Source organism: Chiloscyllium plagiosum, chromosome 37, assembly GCF_004010195.1.
Source record: "Chiloscyllium plagiosum isolate BGI_BamShark_2017 chromosome 37, ASM401019v2, whole genome shotgun sequence".
NCBI classification, from domain to species: Eukaryota; Metazoa; Chordata; class Chondrichthyes; order Orectolobiformes; family Hemiscylliidae; genus Chiloscyllium; species Chiloscyllium plagiosum.
The window spans coordinates 30,526,887-30,550,940 of NC_057746.1; the positions used below are offsets into that span (position 1 = coordinate 30,526,887).

A 24,054-nucleotide genomic window follows, 5' to 3' on the forward strand; every position below is an offset into this window, starting at 1 on the left:
GAGCTGTATAATAACATCTTTGAGCAGGTTGATTGGAAAATATAGATCCTGAGCAACATGTGGCTCTTGTGGCAGCGTGGTGGTGTCCTGACCATGGAACTGGAAGGCCTGAGCTCAAGGTCCAGAGGTGTGTGACTGGGGCTTTGAACAGGAAAATTAGGAAAATATTTATCTTGAGTAGTTAATGCAGTTATGTCCTGGGACTGAATTGACTGACCTTCAAAAACAACTAATTTTGTTTGTGCCATGTCTGACTCCTCCAAAAACAACCACCTTCCTTTGTGTTATTGCTGATCCCAATTAGGCGAAGGCATTGGGACAGCAGTAATGCTTTTAGTCACTTCCCCAGGCTAACTTTCCAGGAATGTGGTTTTGAATCCCAGCATGTCAAATGATGAAATTTGACTGTATTACAAATTTGGAGTTAAAACTTAGAATATTAATAATTTTAAGTCACCATAGCCCTATTAGAGCATTCAGCCACACTCTCATTACAGATTGGTGATAGTTCAACCACAGGAGAGGTTGAGAAGGAGAATCTTTCATATTGAACCCCAGCTGTTAGTTGCATGTTCCATGACAAACCAGCTGTCCAGCCAATTTTTGACTACATACCCACTGTCAATTGTGTAAAAACATTCCAGCCCCCTTAATGCCCTTTAGAAGAGGAAATCTACAGTTCTCATCTGGTCTGCTCTACATGAATCTCCATTAACATAAATGTGGTCCATTAACGGTGACCGACTCAACACAGACATCTAGCACAAACCCACCAACTCCCACAGCTACCTGGACTATGCGTCCTCCCACCCTGCCTCCTATAAAAACACTATCCCTTATTCCCAATTCCTCAGCCTCCGTCGCATCTGCTCCCAGGAGGACCAATTCCGCCACAGAACATACCAGATAGCGTCCTTCTTCAAAGACTGCAATTTCCCCTCCCATTTGGTCAATGATGCCCTCCAGCGCATCGCGTCCACTTCCTGCACCTTACTCTTGAACCTCACGCCTCTAATCGCAACAAGGACAGAACGCCCCTAGTCCTCACCTTCCACCCACCAACCTCCGATATATCACATCATTCTCTGCCATTTCCACCATCTATAAGCAGACCTCAGCACCAAGGATATATTTCCCTCCCCACCCCTACCCACGTTCTGTAAAGACCATTCCCTCCGCGACTCTCGTCAGGTCCATGCCACCCCCGCTAACCCATCCTACCCTCCTAGCACCTTCCCCTGCCACAACATTGCAAATTGCAAAACCTGCGCCCACACCACCCCCTTTACCTCTGTCCAAGGCCCCGCTTTCCACATCTGACAGAGATCTACCTGTACACGTCATTTACTGTATCTATTGCTCCCGATGTGGTCTCCTCTGCACTGGGGAGACAGGACGCCTCATTGTGGAACATCTCCGGGACACATGGATGAAACAACTCCACTGCCCTGTGGTTGAACACTTTAACTCCCCCTCCCACAGACATGCAGGTCCTGGGCCTCCTCCTTACCAAACCCTTATCACCTGCTGCCTGGAGGAAAAATGCCTCATCTTCCACCTCGGAACCACCCAACCACACGGCATCAATGTGGATTTCACTAGTTTCCTCATTTCTTCTCCCCCACTTTCTCCCAGATCCAACCTTCCAACTCGGCATCGCCCTCTTGACCCATCCTACCTGTCCATCTTCCTTCTCACCTATCCACTCCACCCTCCTCTCTGATCTATGACCTTCACCCCCACCTTCATCTACCTATTGCATTCTCAGCTATTTTCCCCCCAGCCCCCACCCTCCCATTTATCTCTCATTTCCCTTGGCCCACAAGCCCCATTCCTAACGAAGAGCTTACGCTCAAAATGTCAATTCTCCTGCTCCTTGGATGCTGCCTGACCAGCTGTGCTTTTACAGCACCACACTCTTGACTCTGATCTCCAATATCTGCAATCCTTGCTTTCTCCCAGTTAACTGTTAACTGCTCACTGAAATGATTTGCCATGCCATTGAGTGATACCAAATCCAGCTATAAAACCTAAATAAAGAAATTAAACCTCATCTGCTCATCCAACATTGGCCTAGGCACCAGAAATGACAATGGCAAAGCAAGTCCTGTCAACAGCAGACAGGTTCCTGAGATGGCGGGACTGACTTCCAAAGAGAAACTGGATTGGTTAGGTCTATGGTCATGGGAATATAGAATGGGGGGTTCATGAAAAACTATAAAAATCTACATGACTAAACGGGTAAATGCAGGCAAAGTGCTCCTCATGACCAGGGAGTCCAGGATCAGGGGTCACAGCTTAAGGATATGAGGAAGGCCATTCAGGACTGAGATGAGGAGGTATTTCTTCACCCAGAGGGTGGCAAGCTTGTGCCACAGAAAGTGATTGAGACTGAAACACTGAATGTTTCCAAAAAAGGAGTTAGATATTGTTCTTAGAGCTAAAAGGATCAAAGGATATGGGGAGAAAGCAGGATCAGGATACTGAGCTGGATGATTAGCTTTTGAATGACCGAATAGGCTTGAAAGGCTGATTGACATACTCCTCCGAGCTGCTTTCTCTCATAATTATCAATACACGAAGATGTTCAAACGCCACCATAACCTGATGATACCCCTGCACGTTCCTTTCTCTGTTTCTATTTTCTATGTATTTGGCCAGACTGAACTTTCTGTGGACAATAGATGACCTGAATAATTGTTCAAATTGTTCCAGTTCTGTACCCATATGGGATCAGCCCCTCTAATGATGCAGTAATTTACCAGCGCAATTCTTCAGGACTGCTGCTATCCTCAGTAGCTCATGCTGTATCCAGAGTCTTCAGCTCTTTCGAGATGTTGCATGGAGTGAATCGATTTGGCTGAAGACATTTGTAAAACGAGACGGCCTCAGGAAGAGACCAGGATAGATTATCCACTTGGCTGAGTTCTCGATCAGAGTGGATAGAAACATGTGTGAAGCCTCGCACTCATTCTTCCCTTGCCACTACCGTTCATGGCTGAATGAGACAAGAGCCACAGAGCTTCAATCTGATTTATTGATTTTAGGATCACCTCGATCTCTGTGTAAGGCAGCTGTGTCTCAAATGCCTTATCAAAAGGGAGTACACTATTACATTTTGTAAATAAACAATTTGAACACAGATGCTGAACTTCAATAGGAGCATTCGCGTCAACATTATCAACCAGATGAAAAGCTCCATTCCCTTCCTCACTTTAATCACTCCCAGCTGAGGACTGGTTAATATCTTGGGGATAACACTGGTCCTCCAAGAGATATTTCGCGTGGATCTATTAAGGTTCCACTTGCTTCCTGCCAGTGTCCCTCCATTTCTAGTGTTTTATTTTTTTTCTTTGTTATACTGTAAACAAACAGCCGCCTCTCCACTTGCGCCGAGTCTCTTTGTAACGTATGTTTTGCTAAAGAAAAATTCCCTTAGCCTGACCTTGGTCACGTTGTGCTTTGTTGACATTTGATATTAAGAGCGCCTCGCATGCCAGACTGTACCATTCCGACAGCGAGGGAAAACCTTCCTTTACACCATATACTAATGATTGGGTGTTATCAACATAACTAAATCGCTTTTTACCGGGACCTAATATATTGCAAGCAAAACCAAAATGATAACGGGATTTAAAACACCATGCTGCATCGTTTTAAACACCCCAATCGTTTTGGGTTGTTTCAAAACAATTTCTCCCTGTAACAATGTAATTATTTATAAATGACATTCCGAGCTGCTTTCTCTCATAATTATCAATACACGAAGATGTTCAAACGCCACCATAACCTGATGATACCCCTGCACGTTTCGATCGTATCCTTTTCAGTTTGCCTGTAGAAAGACACGGGAAGCAGACGGAAGTAAGGCGAGCTCTGGTGAACTCTAAACTCTTGCCATTTCCTTACGCCCTGACAGCTGCTGGAACAGCTCGAACCGAGCATTTTTTTTTAAATTCCCTTTTTTAAAACTCAGGCGAGTTCCTACATTGGAGTAAATGCTTCTCAGCAAAGGATCTTCATGATGCTGACGGCATCGACGCGCCTCTTGGTGAGTTTCCAATCGTCAGTTTCATTCGCTCATGACCTGTTTCATTGTAGCAAAACAAATCGGATTTATTCGGGAAAAAGAAGACACAGGAGGAAGTGACGATTTATACATTGTAACCATAGCTTGTTTATCATGTATAGTAATAGCTGGTAGATGTTTATTGCACGCTTGAAATCGCACCAAGCAGCGAGCACTGCACACGTGCTGAATGTCACTCTGGCCTGCCCTGTTGTTGAGCTCCCGTATAACTTGCAGCCCCCCAACCCCCATCATTCTGGCGGATTGCTGGAGACTCTAGCGCGAAAGAGCAATTGCAGTCCGTGTTTGTTGTTGCATTTTATTAGTAAGCCCTCATCTAACCTGCCCATACATACATGCAGAAATAGGCTTTAAAATTAAATTAAAAGGGAAAGGAAGAACCCGCCACTTTTCGGAAGATCTCGAAACACTATATAGTCAGTGAAGTATGTTAGAGGGGCGTGGTATTTCTCCGCGTTCCAAATACTGTCTTAAGGCAGAGGTGTGGACACTTATTTTTGTTTTTTTTTGTGTGTCAAACTGCTGACAACAGTTAATTTGTGTTTCATTTCCTGCCCAGCGAGATCACGCCTCCAAGGTGTTGCCTGCATGTCACTGCATAAAATGGCCTGTTGGCTTTGACCTGCAGTTTATCGGCATTAAACCAAAGGGCGCAGATATTAGTTTTTTTTGTCATTCAGAACCTAGCCTGAGAATTAAGCTTGGCAGCTTTGTGTTTTGGTGAAAATCATTTTAAATGTAATCTGTGCAAGTTGCAGTCGGGTAACCGGTGTTCCACCAATCTCCCATCTTGATTGAAAGTGTGGGAATAACCTAGACAGTGACCTGGTTGTTTATTTCATTCGAACAAACCACAACTTGCATTTTTATAAAGCAGCCATGGTACTTCATAGGGGTGTTCTCAGGCACAATTTGCTCTGGGCCGTATAAATTGATATTAGTATGGGTAAGAAAATGCTTGCTCGAAAAAGAAATGCTGCATGTCTTGAAAAGAAGTTGAGGGAAGAATTCCAGAGCTTGGTGCCCAGGATATGTACAGAGGCAGCATTGACTGGATAAGCGATTAACATCACGGGTGCTGGAGAGTCCAGGGTCTGAGGAGAGTGGGGTGAAGAGAATCAGGGGAGATGATGGAGGCAGGGCATTTGAGGCCAGAGAGGCATTTAAAAATAATGAAAATTTTAAAATTGAAATTTTCCTGGACTGAAGCTTAGGTAGGTGAAGGATAAATCTTTAACACCTGATGAAGAAGCAGTGCTCTGAAAGCTAGTGTTTTCAAATAAACCATTAGACTATAAACTGGTGTCATGTGATTTTTGACCTTGTCCAATCCAGTCCAAAACTGGCACCTCCATTTCATGAATAAATGGGATTTGGTTTGAAACTTAATGTCTGAGTTAAAGAGGATATCAATCCAGATCAGTCTGGTGTAATAAAAGCTCATGTTTGGAAGTACCACTTAGAATCATAGAGATGTACAGCACGGAAACAGACCCTTCAGTTCAACTTGTCTACGCGGATGAGCTATCCTAACCTAATCTAGTCCCAATTGCAAACGCTAGGACCATATCCCTCTTAACCCTTTCCTATTCATGTACCATCTAGATGCCTTTTAAATGCAGTAATTGTACCAGTCTCCACCACTTCCTCTGGCAGCTCATTTCATACATGCACCACCCTCTGTGTGAAAAAGTTGCCCCTTAAGTTCCTTTTATGTATTTCCCCTCTCACCTTAAACCTGTGCCCTCTCATTCTGGACTTCCCCCACCCCAGGGAAAAGACCTTGTCTATTTAACCTCTACAAGGTCACCCCTCAATCTCCAACTCTCCAGGGAAAACTGCCCCAGCCTATTCAGCCTCTCTCTATAGCTCAAATCCTCCAACCCTGGCAACATCCTTGTAAATCTTTTCGGGGTTGCTGACTCGTAAGAGCAAACCAATAGGCCTAGTCTCTAAAATAACAGCGGATTCACCACACATGCCATCACCCATTTCTTCTGAAAAAGGAAATATAGCGACCTGTGGCAGTAAGAGATACTAATGTTTAAGTGGTCCTAATTATAAATGTTGACCCATGGCACCATTTTCTTTTAAAAAAAAGCATTTCCAGTAATGTGCAGAGTTTAGCTTGGGTTACTCACTGGCAGAGGAAGAAGCATTCAAATGGCACCTTTCACTGACTTTGTGATGTTCCAAAGTGTTAGGCTGCAATGATCACATTATTAACTGGAAATTTCTGAGTTTGTGCAAAATAGGTGGCATACTAATCCAGTGTGATAATGATCAGCAGATTGACTCTCTTTCAGTAAGGCAAGTTCATCTTATTGGTCCAGGTAATTTGGAATAACTCCTCAATCCTTCTTTAGAATTATGCCACAGGATCTTTTGCATTTCCTTGAGAGAGCAGGCAGGGCTTTTGATGCAATTTCTTATCTTAAAAAAAGACTTATTGCACTCCTCCCTCCCACTGTATTGGCGTGTTCATGTCATTTGAGTGGAACATGAACCCAAACCTTCTGACTTGGAGACACACAGTTCTTGCTTTTGTCACCAGGGCATTAGCAGACTGAAGTAAAAATGTATTAGACCTAGAAAAATGTAGGAATGGAAGAACTAAAAGAGAAAATCATCTGGGAAAATGAGCAGCTAACCTAGTGTTTCCTAGTCTTTGTTATGCATCCACAAGTAAATGTGTACTTGCAAGGAAAATCTTTCAGTAGTTTGGATATCACCACATGAGCTGTTTCCTCATTGGTCATGGCTTCAACTACTGTCTGCCTCTGTAACCCATTTCTCTCTTTCAGATCCTTAAAAATGAATTCTTAGATCATGCTTTTGTCACTCAGTATAATATCTCCTTACATTGCTTAATGTCATATTCTGTTTGTTAGCACTTTGATGAATCACTTGATTGTTTTACTATGTTAGAGATGCTGTACACATACAAGTTTATTTTGTCTTATCAGTAACAAGCACACCTCTCCATTCCCTTCCTCCAGGTAGCAGTAATTCCTACTTCATACTTAATGGAGTCAGTGTCCAATCTTTTATCGTTGGTGTTTCTCTGAAGTACTTTGCAAAAGCATATTGTCTCTTGATATCTGCTGTCTCCAGATTTGGCGTCAAGATTTTTTAAATTTCAAAAATATGCTTTTCATTATCAATAAGAATACAAGTACAAAACAGTTTAATACGATTTTAAAGGAGAAACAGTGGAATTTTGACAACCCTTATTAGAGTTTCAATCTAGTTGCAATGAAAAAGGCATTTTCTAAACATGAAAAGAAATTATTTACACTCCCATGAAGGCTAATCGATTCCCTACAGCATGGGAACAGGCCCTTCAGCCCAAACGACCCTCCAAAGAGTAACCCACCCAGACACACTTCCCGATATTTCCCCCTGACTTATGCTCCTAGCACTATGGGCAATTCAGCATGGCACATTTTTTGAAATGTGGGAGGAAACCCATGCAGACTCTGGGACGTCGTGCAAACTCCACACAGACAGTCACTCGAGACTGGAATCGAACCTGGGACTCTGGCACTTTGAGGCAGCAGTGCTAACCACTGAGCCACTGTCTCAAAACCTAGCAGACCTTAGTTATATTTTGGCAGAAAGAACTTAGACAGTAGTGTTTCCCCACTCAGCCTTGGCAGCAGCTGTCCCAAGTTTTAGTGCTTCCCTCAGCATGTAGTCCTGAACCTGCCAGTCTGCAACACTTGTTCAAGGTCAATTCTTTTTACTGGGCTTTGTGTCAAGAAGCATTGAGTAGACATGATTATCTGGGTTAATTCCTGGCCTATTCATGTGAACCTCCTTGTGATCAGTTGAAGGCAGCAGTTATCTGGCCAGAGAGACCTGAGAAACAGAGAGAATTGTTTTTAAACATTTATCTGTGATGAAAGGTGCCCAAGGAGATAATGTCTTCACCCTGGTTTGCTGCTTGCTACTGTGATAATACCAATCTAGTTTAGAATACAATGAGGTGTTATCTTTGAGAATAAACATTAGTGTGTAATTTGTGTTTTTGGAAAGGCTTTAGATTATAATCACATTTACTAACCAATAAAAGATTAGTGTAACACAATCACCCTTTCATCACTCTGTTTGCTTTTTGCAGTTCATTTGGAACAAGGGTGACTTATTAATGTACACTCATTAAACTAGTAGTTAGATAAAAGACCCACAGCTTTCTACAGTGACATGACTGTCTTCACTCACATTCAGTAAATGTTTCATCCTAAATGCTTCCTTTGCTGAAACTGCCTTTGTAGAATTCTATGCAAGTTCATGTTATTGAAGAGAAAGTATTTGGCCCCTGTTCAAGTCCTGAGTATCTTCATTTTTTATCTTTTACCTAGATGGTCAGAGTATGGCGACCTACATTCTTCATCAAGTCACCAGGTGTCTGGTGTCCTCCAGGAAGGCCTTTCTCAACCTACTGTCCATTGCCTCAGCTGCCAGTTCCTCCATTGAAACACACACTGGAACGCTACCTCCTCGCACTGCAGCCTCTCGTCACCCCAGAAGAGCTGGAACAGACAAGAGAGATAGTGAGAGAGTTCAGTAGACCCTATAGTATTGGATCAAAACTACAGGACAGGCTGGAAAGGCGATCAAGAAGGACTGAAAACTGGGTAAGTGTTCTGATTGCCAGAGTAAACACTATGGAGTTACCTACAATTCCTTGCAGCATTCCTACTCAGAATGAAAGTGGGCAGGGGAAGGGAGACATGTTGAAATTAGAATTTTTTTATTTGAAAAATATACTTTATTCATAAAAAGTATCGTTATGTATATACATAATCACAAATGCAGTTCAGTTCTGTACTCTAACATATCAAGGAAACAAAAACATTGGAGTTTGACTCTATGCACAAATCAAAAACATCTCTTTCATGTGCATGTAAATATGGTCTTGTATGTGTGGCACTAGGAGGGTCCTATAACTGAATGGACTCCCACGGAACATCCATCCATTCGCAGTAGCACTGCGTGGTCATCCCAGTGGATCTAATACGTAAATGTCATCCATCTAAATGCACTAATGGCTATTGATGGGATCTTGCAATCATTGGGTGGTTGGAAGGAGTCCCAGGATGGCTATGTCCCAGATTCTTGAGGCCCTGGAGGAGCCCTGCTGTTCCTCAAAGTCTTCATTGGAATAACTACAAACTCACCCAGATACTCATGTGTGGCCTTTGGAAATGATGGGAGAATGTTCCAATTGTTTCCACTCTCTAAATGACAACCCACGGCTCAATCTTGTATATAGAAATGGCATCCCATCTGAAAAGGGTGAGTTTCTTTAACATGGTGAAGCCTGCACTGTGAGTGTTCACCAGCAGTGCCTGGCTAATGACCCTATTTAGAGATCATTATCAATCCTGTTAACACAAGTTAAGATTGACATTAATAATTGCCTCTTGCAATTATAATACAGCATCAGTGCTCATGTCTAGCACCACTCATTTAGTCCTTCCTGAATACAGTTATTTTTGTGTGGCCCTTTCTTAATAGTTCAAACATTTCACACTTCACACTGGGATATCACAGTCTTTTATTTCTTGCCTGTATCCTTTCTTGTCATCTCTGCCGTCATTTCCTTTTCTTCCATTTCAGCTCACGGACTGGTGGCTCCAGAATGCTTATCTTGAGTGTCGACTTCCGCTGGCTGTTCACTCGAATCCTGCTGTAGTGCTGCCCAAACAGAACTACAATGATTGGAAAGGACAGCTCAGGTAGGAAAAGGCACCACCGAAACCATGGCTGTTGCCCCATCTTTCATTTGCAGCTCATTACCTGGCAGCCTCATCCATCCCACTTCATTGAGACAAAGGTCAACATTATTAGCATTGAACATTTTTTTTTAACCTGTTTGTTGATGCTTCCTTATTTGTTTCTTTGACTTCCCAAATATCTATCTCATCACTTTGTCATTTTTTTGAGTGCCAAGCGGATGACATTTCAGCTGCTCACATTGAACCTCCTTTAAATACCACAGCTTTCAAATCACTCCAACTTGCTGCTCCACTTGCACCATTTAAGTATTTTAATTTTATGTCAGTGGATCGGTCTTGAACTCAGGCCTACTGGCTCAGAGATGAGGCATTACCACTGTGCCATAAGTGCCTTCCATTTGCACAATATACTGTCCCTCCTGACTTAGCGTTGCCTGCACATTCAATCATACAACTCTCTTCACTTCCTCCATTAGGAATAAATGTGGTTGAAAAGTTGAAACCCCAGTACAGATCTATTGACAGGTTTGATTACAAAGTCAGGGTTGGATCTGAGATCACGCAGTGCAGTGAGTTCAGAGGGAAAGAGATTGGAATGGGTCAGGAAGTAAGAGATATTGAGGTGACCAGTGTCATGTCACCAGTTCTCAATGTTCAGGCTGAGAGTAGATAAGAGGCCAAAGGGAGGGGTCTCGGTGGAGGGATGGTATTGAAAGCAGGTGAAGGGATCTATGGGACAGGGAGAGGACTCTTGTCCAAAGAAATGGGCATGGAGAAAACAGCGATGGAAGAAGAGTTCAATGTCATGTTGTGTCTGAAATTCATTAAGGTGGGAGTGCATAAGAATTAAACAGATATCTTTGCTGAGGATAGAACATTCAGCATCAGAGAGTCGAAGGTCAGAGGGATATAAATACACAACAGGAGGTGTGTTGGGAGAAGGGATGGAGTCAGAGAGAAGATGAGGGAGGGAAGGTTTCAAACGAGTGTAAGCATTCTTATGTTTCTGAATGCCTGAATAAAAACTAAGATATTTCTGCCCACCACTAACTACTACAAACCCACCAACTCCCACAGTTACCTTGACTATACATCCTCGCACCTTGCTTCCTATAGTCCATCTCTCAGTTCCTCCATCTCTGTTACATCCGATCTGATGATGCCAACTTCAATAAGGGGGGGGCCTCCAAAACGGCCACCCTCTTCCTCAACAGAGGATTCCCCACCACCGTGATTGACAGGGCCCTCAGCTGTTTATTTAGAACATTTGCTACCGTTTCCACCACCTCCGGTAGGATGCTACTACCGTCCTCCGCTTTGTCAGATTCCCACAGGAATTGTTCCCTCTAGCGATATCCTGGTCCACCACTCTCGACATCTCTCCACACCCTCACAGCACCTTCCCATACAAGGTGTGACACCTAGGTAAAAACAATGACTGCAGATGCTGGAAACCAGATTCTGGATTAGAGGTGCTGGAAGAGCACAGCAGTTCAGGCAGCATCCGAGGAGCAGTAAAATCGACGTTTCAGGCAAAAGCCCTCCTGCTCGTTTACATTCTCCCTCCTCACTATCCAGGGCCCCAGACACACCTTCCTGCACTTCACTCAATGTAGGAGGAAGTGAGGACTGCAGATGCTGGAAATCAGGGTCGAGAGTGGAGTGCTGGAAAAGCACAGCAGGTCAGACAGCATCCGAGGAGCAGGAGAATCAATGTTTCGGGCAAGAATCCTTCATCAAATTCCTGATGCTGCTTGACCTGCTGTGCTTTTCCAGCACCCCACTCTTGACTCTTCACTCAATGTCTTATTTGCCTCTCACAATATGGTCTCCTCTGCATTGAGGTGAAAAAGTAGAGATTGGATGACTGAAACACCTACATGCTGTTTGCAAAAATGACCCTGAATTTCCGATTGCCTGCCATTTCAACAAACCGCCGTGTTCCCTGGCCAACATCTCTGTCTCAGGCTTGCTGCAGTGTTCCTGCAAAGCTCAACACAAGCTGGAAAAATAACACTTCACTTTCCACTGGGGAACCCTGCAGCCCTCTGGACTCAGTATCAAGTTGAACAATTTTAGCGCTTGAGTCCCTTCTGCCATGTCCTTACCCTAGCACCCACACACCAGGAATTCTCATCATATGGGCTGCTATCACAAACAACTTGTTATGATCTCCCTTAGCAGCTATTCATTCTCCCAGGCTGACTTTTAACCATTCTCTTGTCTGTCCAACTGTTTTTGTTCCTCTCTAGGCTGCATCTTCACCTATCATTTATCCCTTCCCTTTTGCTCCATGCCTTTTTTAGCATATATACTAACCTTTTCCCATCTACAATCAGTTCTGAACAAGGGTCACTGGACTCAAAATGTTAATTTAGCTTCCTCTTCACAGATGCTGCCAGACCCCTTTAGTTTTTCCAGCTATTTTTGTTCTTGTTACTAATTTCCAGCATCCGCAGTTCTTTGGTTTTTAGATTTAGTCTTGAATTTGATCAAAGACTGGGTATCCACAGTCTTCTAAATTAATGAATTCCCAAAATTCAGGACCACCTCATGAAGAAATCTCCTCTCAGCTCAAAAAGACGAATCTACCATTATGTTGACGTAATGATCGATGCTTGTAGACAATGTAAATTTGTTCTTGTTTTCATAGTAAAATGACAACCAGAATAGCAATAATTTTCCAAACTTTAGCTTCTTTGGTACAATTTAATCTCACTCCCTTACAATTGCAATTAAACTGCTTATTAGCGCTTATTGTCACTCATTATTTTATCGATGTATAAAGAAAATATTCTGTGAAGCCTTGCCACTAATTCACCTTCTGCATTTGTTGATATATTTAGGTGTATAAGTTGATAATTGAATGTTCCTTTGTTGTATTTGGGTTGCAATTCTGAATCCTTCCTGGTCTGATGTCAGAGTAACTTAGCCACTTTGTAATACTTCCTCTTCTTACTGCAATTCCTTTCTTCCTTCAGGTTTGCAGCTAAACTAATTGCTGGAGTGCTCGACTTCAAGTCTAAGGTTGACAGGCAAGTTCTTCCAACTAGTTCCATTGGAGTTTCCCAAAAGGCAATGGATATCAATTCATATGCGATTCCTGGAAAATGTGATGTATTAAATGTCTGACCAATGTACAGTGTAACATATTTATATAACAGCCACTCATCACTTTAATTCAAGAAAGAATTGTGGGATTGTCAGGCATTGTGTGAGTAGCACTCGGTCCTGACCAATTGATTTCCTAGAATATTAAATGATAGAGCGCAGATGCAAAGTGCTCATCCCATCAGGTCTGTGCTGGATATTTGAAGGAACTGTCTAATTTGTCTCTGTCCCCTATTCTGTCCTCCTAGCTATATCAATTTTTCCCTTTTCACATTGTGAAATGTGCAAACCAATAGTGTTTTGAAAACCCTGATGGCATTTGCTTCGCCCATCCTTTCAGGCCACGCATTCTGCTTTTATCCATCTGACTCTCTTTGTGTTTACTGATAAAAGACTCATTTGGTAATAACTCCAACTGGGAATGTAGGCGGCTAAGTCAAACACACATTTTAAACAAAAAGGATCTATTGTGCAAAACCTATCACAACTGAGATTCCGAAAGGCAAAGTTAAGAGATATTTTAATGATGTAAATAAGCAACAACTATTTCCATTGTCAAGAGATCAGTGATCAAAGGACACAATTTGTAAAAGAACCAAAAGGAGGAAAGGAAAATATTTCTTACACAGTGAGCCAAGTGATTAGTTCAGTCAAACTGCTCAGATGATTATACTCCATTGGAATAACATTGCATCACATCAGTTGTGATTTTGAGAAGGACACTTTGACTATGGTGAAGGCAAACAAAAAACTGGCATAATAGCAAAAGCGTGTACCTGACACAAAGGAAAGTGGTTGTGATTGTTCTTCTTTTATCACTGCTCAGCTCAAATGACATTTTTTCAGAAGTTCCTCAGTATAGTGTCCCTTGCACAACCATCTTCAGTTGCTTCATTAAGCCATTCCTTTGGTCACAAGGTTAGAGGCGGAGATGTTAGCTGACAATTGGACAACGTTCAGCACCATCCACAATTCCTCAGATACTGGAAGAGTTGAGATGCAACTGCAGCAAAATCTGAACAATAGCCATGTTCGGGATGACAAGTGGCGAGTAACAAAGAAATGACCATCTCCAACATAACCACTTGACCTTTAATGATGTTAGCATCTGAATACTGAATACCCAACTAGCAACATTGATTGGAAACTGAACTGGCCTAGCCATATAAATACGATGGCTATGAGAGCTAGATCAGAGGTTACAGCGCATCCTACTCCTAACTTCTTGTTCTCTGTCTATGAGGCACATGTTTAGGAGTGTGATGGAATATTCCCCACTTGCCTGGTTAAGTGCAGCTTTAACAACACTCAAGAGGCTTGACACCATCCAGGACAAGGCAGCCTGCTTGATTGCCACCCATCCACAGAAATTGACTCCCTCACCACCAATGCTGAATAGCTTCAATGTGTACTAGCTACAAGATGTACTTCAGAAATTCACCAGGACACCTTCTAACTCATCACCATTTCCATCAAGAAAGGGTAGCGGAGACATTAGAACACCATAAGCTGCAGGTTCCCCTCCTTCTTAACTTGGAAATATATTATCATCTTTTCAGAGTCACTGGATCGAAATTCTGAAACTCCTTTCAGAATGGCGTTGTTGGTATACCTACACCAAGTAGGCTACAATGGTTTAAGAAGTCAAGTCACCACCCTCTTCTCCAAGAGATGGGCAGTAAATGCTGGCTCAGTCAATGAAGCGTACAATCCATGTAATAGTGTACGGAAGGTGGTGCTTTGAGGAAGCAATCTGATTTGACCCACTCCCCCATGACCTGAGAATTTATTTCCTGAATCAAGTATTTAAGAAGTTTTTATTTCAGAGATATTTCTAAAAATGCCTGTATCATCCTTACAGGAGCATTTTCCAGATCATCACAGTTCACAGCATTAAAAGGATTAACTTCCTTGGTTCTTTGCCAATTATTTTAAGCCTCTGTCCAGATCCTGAATCGTAGCTTGGGCAGCAGTTTAGCTACATTTAGTACCATCGTATTCCTACACGTTCCCTTCACATGGGTCTCTCTGTGGTTCTGATTGCAGCTGATGGTAATGCTGGACAAGTCAGATCCTGAATGAAACCTGGCTCAATCGATCATATATTTAAGTTTTATAGTTTGTTACGTGGTGGTTACTCATTGAAATATACTCATACAATGATGCAGATGGTCTTTAAAAGATGTTCTTTTATACATAAAAAGAAAAAATGAAAATTATAAACATATGTACATAGGACGTTAGAAAAATCTTAAACAGCAAAACAAAATTTCAACCTGTTTCCCAACATCATCCTTTTACAGATACTCATTTCCATAGAAATTTCCCTCCTTTTTTAATCTCTTTAGGTTTTACTTAACTCATGTTTTCCAGCTTATTTTCCTTGAACTGTTGAGCCAATTTTACAATTTCTTTCAGTGTGCTTGTATGAACCTTTTACATTCCAAAGGTGCAGTTTTTTTGGTTATAACACTTGATGACTTGTATATGAACTCTCCTGGCTTAGAAATTTCACAAATTAAAACACTTCATGTGGTTATAGAGTGATCGAGTCATAAAGTTGTCCATGCCAACCAGCTATCCGAAAGTAATCTAGTCCCATTTGCCAGCATTTGGCCCATATCCCTCTAAACCCTTCCTATTCATTTACCCAACCAGATGCCTTTTAAATGTTGTAATTATACCAGCCTGCACCACTTCCTCTGGCAGCTCACTCCATACATGCACCACGCTCTGCAAGAAAAAGTTGCCCCTTAGATCCCTTTTAAATCTTTCCCTTCTCACTCTAAATCTATGTCATCCAGTTCTGGACTCCCTCATCCCAGGGAAAAGACCTTGTCTATATACCCTATCTATGTCCCTCATGATTTTGTAAATCTCGACAAGAACCCCCCCTCAACCTCTGACGTTCCAGAGATAGTAGCTCCAGCTTAGTCTTTCCTGAAAGCTCAAATCCTCCAACTCTGGCAATGTTTTTGTAAATTTAAGCTGAGGGGAAAGATTTAAAAAGGACCTGAGTGGTAACTTTTTCATGCAGAGGACTGTGAGCATATGGAACAAGCTGCCAGAGGAGGTGGTGGAGCTGGGTACAATTACAACATTAAACAAGCATCTGGATGAACGTATGAATAGGGAGGATTTGAGGGATATGGGCCAAATGCTGGAAAATGGGATCACGTAAACTTGGGATGTCTGGTCAGTGCAGACGAGTTGGACCAAAGGGTTTGTTTCTGTGCTGTATGATTCTATGACTCTATCTCCAGAATACACAGTTCTTTGTTTTATTTTACTCAGCTAGGGTGGCTGGTTCCCCACAACTGGTCTGAAAAACATGACTTTCTGCAAGGGTGAAATTTGTTCTCCTTTCTGGCCTGAATTTCTGATTTTTTTTTAACTGAACAGAAGTCAAAAGCTAAACTAATGGTATCTGGTCATTTGTAAACACAGCAGTTTAAGCATTAATTTGTTAATGCTATTGGCATCTGGGCAAGAACATGACTGAAGAGACTTACTTTCTTGAACATTATGTATTTTGGTCAATGTTTCAAATGACTTTCTAACCCTTTTATTCGAAACATCTCAACAAAACTTGACAAAATCCACCAGGAAGTTGCCAGATATGGAAGGTTTGAGTTATAAAGAAAGGCTGCATTGGCTGGGACATTTTTCCCTGGAGTGTAGGAGGTTGAGAGGCGACCTGATAGAAGTTTATAAAATAATGAGAGGTATAGATAGAATTAATGGTAGTTGTCTTTTCTCTAGGATGGGGGATTTCAAGGCTAGAGGACACATTTTTATGGTGAGGGGAGAGAGATTTAAACAAGACATGAGCAGCAAATGTTTTACATGGAGGGTGGTTCCTGTGTGAAATGAACTTCCTGAGGAAGTGGTGGATGTGGATACAATTACGACGTTTAAAGGCATTTGGATAAGTAGATGAATAGGAAAGGTTTGGAAGGATATGGGCCAGGAGGAGGCAGGTCGGACTAATATAGTTTGGAATTATGTTTGGCATGGACTGGTTGGACCAAAGGACCTGTTTCCATGCTGCATGATTTATGAGTTTATCTGTCTCCATTTTAAAATCCAAATCCCAGGTAATAATATGTAGTTTGCCTTTTGTCACAATGATCAATGTAAACATGTTGGATTCTCTGAGACGGATGGTAGTCTGAGAGTCTACTGTTCATCTATTTTTTCTTAAAAATTATTCTTTTTCCCACTACATTGGAGGCAGCTCAGAGCAGGTTCACTTGGAAGATCGCAGAATGGACAGATTGTCTTCAGAGCAAAGGTTAATTCAGAGCAAAGGCAAACTCATTGGAGTTAAGAGGAATGAGAGTTATTTCATTTAAACATATAGAATTCTTGAGGGGCTTGACAAGGTAAATGCTGAGAGAATATTTTCTGTCATGGGAGAGCCTAGGACCAGAGGGCATAGTCTCAGAATAAAGGGGATGCTGACTTAAGATTGAGACGATGAGGTATTTCTTCCTTCAGGGTTGAGAGTCTTTGGAACTTCTTGGCCTATTCATTTTCCTTTTTCTTATGGTCTTACAGCTCATGTTTATTGGGTTGTTATTGCAAGCTGTTTCAATTTGCTGCTGTCTCTATGAACTCCATCTTTTTGTTTTTAGAAAAACTCTTCAAACTGAGTATATAAGAGGCAAACCCCTCTGTATGGATCTGTACCCCAGAATCATGTCATCTTGCCGCATCCCAGGACCCAAACATGACACTTTGATAAACTATGGCTTCACCAGGAGCCCACCAACTCATATCACAGTTGTTCGCAATTTTCAGGTAAAGTCCGAGAATGTCAAGACAAATACTAATGTAATACAAATCTTGTCTGAAACTAACCATCCTTATCACCAATGTCTTATTTATTAGTGTATAAAAGTGCATTCTTTTACAATATTTATCCCTCAACTAAAAGCAGACATACAGACTTCTGCCACAACCACAATGACATTTGTGCATCTTGTCTTATACAGAATTACAAATTTTATTGCACCTCAAAATTGACTGTTTAGTGCTTTCAGATGTCTGAAGTTTACAAAATGGATGATAAATATGCATGTCTCCTTTTTTTGTTGTATAGCGATGACAAAGTGCTTACATTAGTGAAAGGATTTTATCTTCCTCCCATTCATCCTCCAACGTGATATCTCAGTGACCATTCTCCATGTGAGAGTGGAATAAGTATCAGCTATTCAACTTTAACACAACACTGCAAAGCTCAATAAAAACCAAAAGAACTGCAGAAGCTGTAAATCAGAAACAAAAACAGAACTTGCTTGAAAAGCTCAGCAGGTTTGGCAGCATCTGTGGAGAGAAATTAAAGTTAATATTTCAGGTCAGGTGACCCTTCTTCAAAACTGATCATAGCAAGGAAAATATTGGTTTATATGCAAAAGATAGGGTGGGGGAAGGGGCTAAGTAGGAAATGATAGATGAGGATAGAGCCCACAAGAGACAGAACAATTGAACAGACAAAGGAGTGGATAATGATCTGGCTCGGAGGGTGAATAACTATTAATGGGGACTGTTAGTAGCTAACAATGGGTGGTGTGTAATAGCAGACTATGTGACAACACGACCTGATGTATTGGGGTGGTTTGGGGTAAGGACATGGGGGAACTCAAGCCCTAAAGTTATTTGACACAACGTCCTGCTCGCTTGCCCACTTGTCTGTCCTCGGCTTGATGCAATGCTCCAATGAATCATAGTGAAAACTTGCGGAGAAACGTGTCATCTTCAACCTTCTGGGTTCAGTATTGACTTTAACGCCTTCAAATTGTGAACCCATTCCTTCCCTTTCTTTTAGCTTTGTTTGTTACATTCCCTGTTATTGTGTCCTCTCTCTCTCGCTCTCTCTCTCTCTCTCTCTCTCTCTTCCCCTCCCCGCCCCCGGCATTTTTGTTTTCAGTGCAGGTTCCAGCAGTAATTTGCACCTACTTGATTGGGAATGTTGCTTTATAAATATCTTTCTCCTTTTTAAGGAGGAACAAATAACATTTTAGGGCCCTCGGAAGATGTTTTAAGTACAACAGAATCGATGGGTTTTACATTTTAAATGGTAGTAATTCTTCCCAAGCTCTCTACTGTCTATGGTCTACTATCTTTAACCTTCCCTCCTCAGCAAGGTTCAGTTGAACTTGTTGGGCTAAAACTTCAACTGGGAGAGATTTCAGCTCATTAAAGGAACGTGTTCAGTAATGCCAGCTATAGGAGTTTACAAATTCATAAAATTATCTCAGGGTAGAATATAGTTACAGGTATATTCGAGCAGAAACACGTCTAGGTTAAAGCAACATGATACAAACAGGCAAACGTATAAATTTAGTACAAGAACCCTATATTAACCCAAGAATATTGTTATCTGTTTTCAGTTCTTGAGGAATTAAGTGTGATGTGAGAACACTGTAATAAAAGCAAAGTATTGTGGATGTTGGAGTCTGTACCTGAATGTTTGCATCATTTGTAACAAAATAGATGAAGTCTGAGCACAAATATAAATAAATATGTACGGTCTGATAGACATTCCAGAGACATAGACAAAAGTGAGGACTGCAGATGCTGGAAACCAGAGTCTAGATTAGAGTGGTGCTGGAAAAGCACAGCAGGTCAGGCAGCATCCGAGGAGCAGGAAAATCGACGTTTCGTCAGGAATGGATTCAGGGAGCCTCCAGGGTGGAGAGATAAATGGGATGGGGGGTGGAGATGAGGAGAAGGTAGCAAAAAGTACAGTAGGTGGATGGGGGTGGAGATGAAGGTGATAGGTCAGAGGGGAGGGTGGAGCGGATAGGTGGGAAGGGAGATTGGTAGGACAGGTCATGAGGGCGATGCTGAGCTGGAAGGCTGGAACTGAGGTAAGGTGAGAGGAGGGGAAATGAGGAAACCGGTGAAGTCCACATTGATGTCTTGGGGTTGAAGTGTTCCGAGGTGAAAGATGAGGTGTTCTTCCTCCCAGGCGTCGGGTGGTGAGGGAGCGGCGGTGAAGGAGGCCCAGGACCCCCATGTCCTCGGCAGAGTGGGAGGGGGAGTTGAAATGTTGGGCCGTGGGGCGGTGTAGTTGATTGGTGTGGGTGTCCCGGAGATGTTCCCTAAAGCACTCTTAAGAGAAATATCTTAGGAAAGAAAAGTCTTGTTTATAGTGTGTTTTTGGAATTATTTTAGAGTAGGATGATCCAGTGCCAACAAGAAAGAAGCTGTCCCAAACCTGGGAATGTGTAACAAGACAAGATTAATAATTAGTAACCAGTCCTGATGAAGAGTCCGACCTAAAACTTCAACTTTCCTGCTCGTCTGATACTGTCTTTCCAGCTGCGCCTTCCCAGCTCCACATTTTATCGACTCTGACTTCCAGCATCTGCAGTCCTTACTGTCCCCAAGATTAATGATTAACCTCACAGGGTAAAGAATCCTCGAGGTGACAGAAATCAAGGCATGATTGAATTACATGTTCCATTTGAAAGTGAACAGTGTGTATCCACAACTGGTATTTTAAACTTGATTAAAGGTAATTATAAGGACATTAAGATACAGATATCTAAAACGGACGAGGAAATTTGGTTAAAAGATACAGTTGAGTTACAGTGTCGGACTCTTAGCGGCATATTTAGTAATGCTCAGCAAAGATTTTTCTCGCAAAGAGAAAAAAAAGCTCATTGAGAAAGATGCATCAACTGTGGCCAAATATGGTACCCAACGGTAGCATTAACTTTAAAGAAACATTGTCCAAATCTTCAAAGGTGAGCAATTGATCAGATTAGGCAGACTTTATGAATCAACAAATATGGGTTTAAAAGATAGAGGCAGTAAGTATGAGAGGAAGCTAATTTGTAATATGAAAACCAATAGTAAGAGTTTCTGCAAGCATTTGAATAGAAAAAGAGTATCAAAAGCTAATATTAGTCTTCTGGGAAGTTAGTGTGAAGAATTGAGGATAAAAACAAATAAATAGTCATGGCTTTGAATAGGTACTTTGTATCTGTCTTATGATAGAAGACTTGAAAATCTTCCTAATGATAATTAAAAATGAATTTAAACCAATCAACATCACCAATGAAAAGGTGCTAAAAACGATTAGAGCTAATGGCTGACAAGTTGCCGGGAATGTATAGCCAAATCCTAAGGTCAGTAAAGAAATGGTGGCCCAGACAGTAGGCACTCAGTTATAAACTTCCAAAATTCCTTAGAATCTGGAAAGGTTCCAAGGGATGAAAAATCGAAGATGGAACACATTTATTGAAGAAGGAAGGGAAACAGAAAGCTTGAAGCTTTTGTCAGTTAGCCCAGCATCTGTCACAGGAAGGTGCTAGAAGCTAAAATTAAGCTGGTTATATCTGTTAACTTAGAAAGTCACAATTTGATCAGGCATAATAATCGTGGTTTTGTGAAAACAAAATCATATTTAACTAATCTATTTGCATCTTTCTGATGATGCTTGCCACAGCAAGTAGAAAGGAGCTAGCTGGTCATTATGGTGTACTTAGATTTTCAAAAAGCACTTGATAAAATGCCACAACGGAAGTTACTGCAAAAGATAAGAACATGTAGCACAAGTTAGTATGTAAAGTTAACATGTTGATTAAAGAATTGATCAGTTAACGCAAAGTAGAGAGAAGGGATAAATGGGTCTTTTTCAGGATGGTAGGCTGTTAATCGAGTGCCACAAGGATCAATGCTAGTTGTTTGTTATTTACAATGTATAACAATGATTTGGAGAAGAGCATCACATGTATGGAGTTAAATTTGTTGATGACCAAAATAGGTTGTATGTGGTCAAGAAGAGGCAGGAAGTCTACAAAGGGATGGAAACACATTGAGCAAGTGGACAAAAAATTGGCAGATGAAGTGAAGTTAAACATCAGTAAATGTGAATATGTTCACTTTGGTGAGAAGAATAGAAAATCAGTATAAAACTAAATGGAGAGAGGTTGCAAAATTTGGATCTTGAGTTCTGGTGCTTGAATCACATGACATTAGCATGTAATGTTAACATGTGATTAGGAAGGTAAATGGAATGTTGTTTTTTGGAGCAAGGAGTCCAGCATATAAAAGAAGGGAAGTATTATTACAGCTCTGTGGGTCAGCATTATGTGCAGTTCCCTTCCCCAGTAACTAGTGAAGGCCTGGTCTTTAAATTTATTCAAGTTTGATTTAGATCGATTTTCAATATCCAAGGGTTTAAGGAAACAGGAAAGGTGAAAGCATACCCAGATCATTCATGATCTTTTTGAATAATGGAGCAAACTCAAAGTGCAAAATGATCTACTCTTGTCCCCAGATCCTATGTTATTTTGAGGCTTTTTATACGTTGTAAGTCCGTGGGCCTTATTAATAGTTCTAAGGCAGTGCTACTATGTTGCTTAGAGGTTTTTTGATTATTCTCACAATTTAATACAGTGTAATACTGTATAAGTTATTGGTTATTCTGCATTGCAGTGTAATCCTGATGATTTATTGGATTTTCTGAGACTATTGCAGTGTAATTTGTTGGGCCTTGGTGGATTCTTCTTTGTACACAGGATTCTTACTGCTGATACTCAGTGGTCTTACCTGTAGTTCCTACAGTGTAATTCTAACAGTTGTGATGTGAGGTAAATGATTTAAATATAACGTTTGGGTTTTGTACTCGTGCCATGTGGGCTTTGGTCTGTGAGAGTTTAATGATTAATTTGGAGTATTTCTGGAGCCATAATTCTTTTACAAACTTTATGAAAGACGGAGAAACAGTGTTTTCTGAATTGATAATGGGAATTTATTTCTAGCTTGAGAGATTAGTGAGCAGACAGAAGAAACATTGAAAAGCATTAACTTGCTTTTGATTTTAAACAGTCAGAATTTGTTTTTGCTGAGGAGAAAATCCCATTGATTTGAAAACTTTTGGTTTTAGTTCACAAAAGTCTTCAGAGATAAATATTAGAGCAGTTTCAGCCGGAGAAATAAACAGTTAAGAAATTGATCAAATTTAGTAAGGGTTTTGAGTTCCTGGACAGTAGTTTTTGATTATAACCCTGAAGGGAGTATTTGAAGGTGGGAAAGTCCAAGTTTGGGTGTGTCAAAAATCAAGGAAGAGGCTATCAAGACTGAGATTTGTAAAAAAAAACCCTGTCGATATAATGGAGGAGGGAACACTCCCTCTAGTGTTGAAAACTGCAAAGTGATGGCATTGGGATAGATGGAACTGTATTTTTATTTCAAAATATTTCAAATTTGTGTGATATGCAAACAATTTGGTTTATTCTATTTTATCTTATTTCTTCTGCATAATGAACTTCTGATTTTAAAACCAAATCTGTAGCATTGCATGTTTGTGTTTGATGATAGACCACCATGTTAAATGAAACAGTAGGAGAAAGTGAGGTCTGCAGATGCTGGAGATCAGAGCTGGAAATGTGTTGCTGGAAAAGCGCAGCAGGTCAGGCAGCATCCAGGGAACAGGAGAATCGACGTTTCGGGCATAAGCCCTTCTTCCTGAAGAAGGGCTTATGCCCGAAACGTCGATTCTCCTGTTCCCTGGATGCTGCCTGACCTGCTGCGCTTTTCCAGCAACACATTTCCAGTAAATGAAACAGTAATATGATAGATCAAGTCAGATTTTGGTTTGCATTCTAACTTGAAGTAACATCAGCTGGGATTATAACAAAGGGTTGTTCCTGTATTACAGTGTAATTTTGTGGAGTTTACTGGTTATCCCAGCCTGTGTTACAGTGTATTTATGTGAGGTTTATTAGTTTTTCCTAGGCTTTGTAACAATACAAGTGTTTGCATTCCACTGTTTTTGTTGATGGTCACCACTTCTCTCACTTACGCAAACTTTTTCTCCAGTTCTTTCACCTGGATGTCTATAACAGTGATGGCTCCCCTCTAACTGTGGATCAGATTCACATGCAACTGCAGCGAATCAGGAATCTGTCGTGGAAAACAGATAAGGAGCCATTGGGTGTGTTAACGAGTGACCATAGGAACACCTGGGGACAGGCCTACAATACCCTCATGAAAGGTAGAGTCAAACAATGCAGGGTTGGAGAGAGCATAAACCTGTTTGGTTTTCAGGCTACATTCTAAAAAGCTGCTGATTGTTGTTACAATGTTTCG

General features: G+C 41.3%; 1 protein-coding gene across 1 annotated transcript in view; it reads left to right on the top strand.

Annotated features, from left to right (window-relative positions):
* Positions 1 to 3,304: 3,304 nt before the first annotated feature.
* The window catches only part of LOC122541429 (carnitine O-acetyltransferase-like), a 40,935-nt gene continuing 20,185 nt past the window's right edge, over positions 3,305 to 24,054 (top strand). Inside the window, exons 1-6 of the mRNA XM_043678194.1 lie at positions 3,305 to 4,051; positions 8,455 to 8,730; positions 9,716 to 9,834; positions 12,816 to 12,869; positions 17,583 to 17,748; positions 23,785 to 23,959. Of these exons, the coding sequence (XP_043534129.1) occupies positions 4,022 to 4,051; positions 8,455 to 8,730; positions 9,716 to 9,834; positions 12,816 to 12,869; positions 17,583 to 17,748; positions 23,785 to 23,959 (820 nt within the window). The 5' untranslated portion in view covers positions 3,305 to 4,021. The remainder of the gene's footprint in view (positions 4,052 to 8,454; positions 8,731 to 9,715; positions 9,835 to 12,815; positions 12,870 to 17,582; positions 17,749 to 23,784; positions 23,960 to 24,054) is intronic.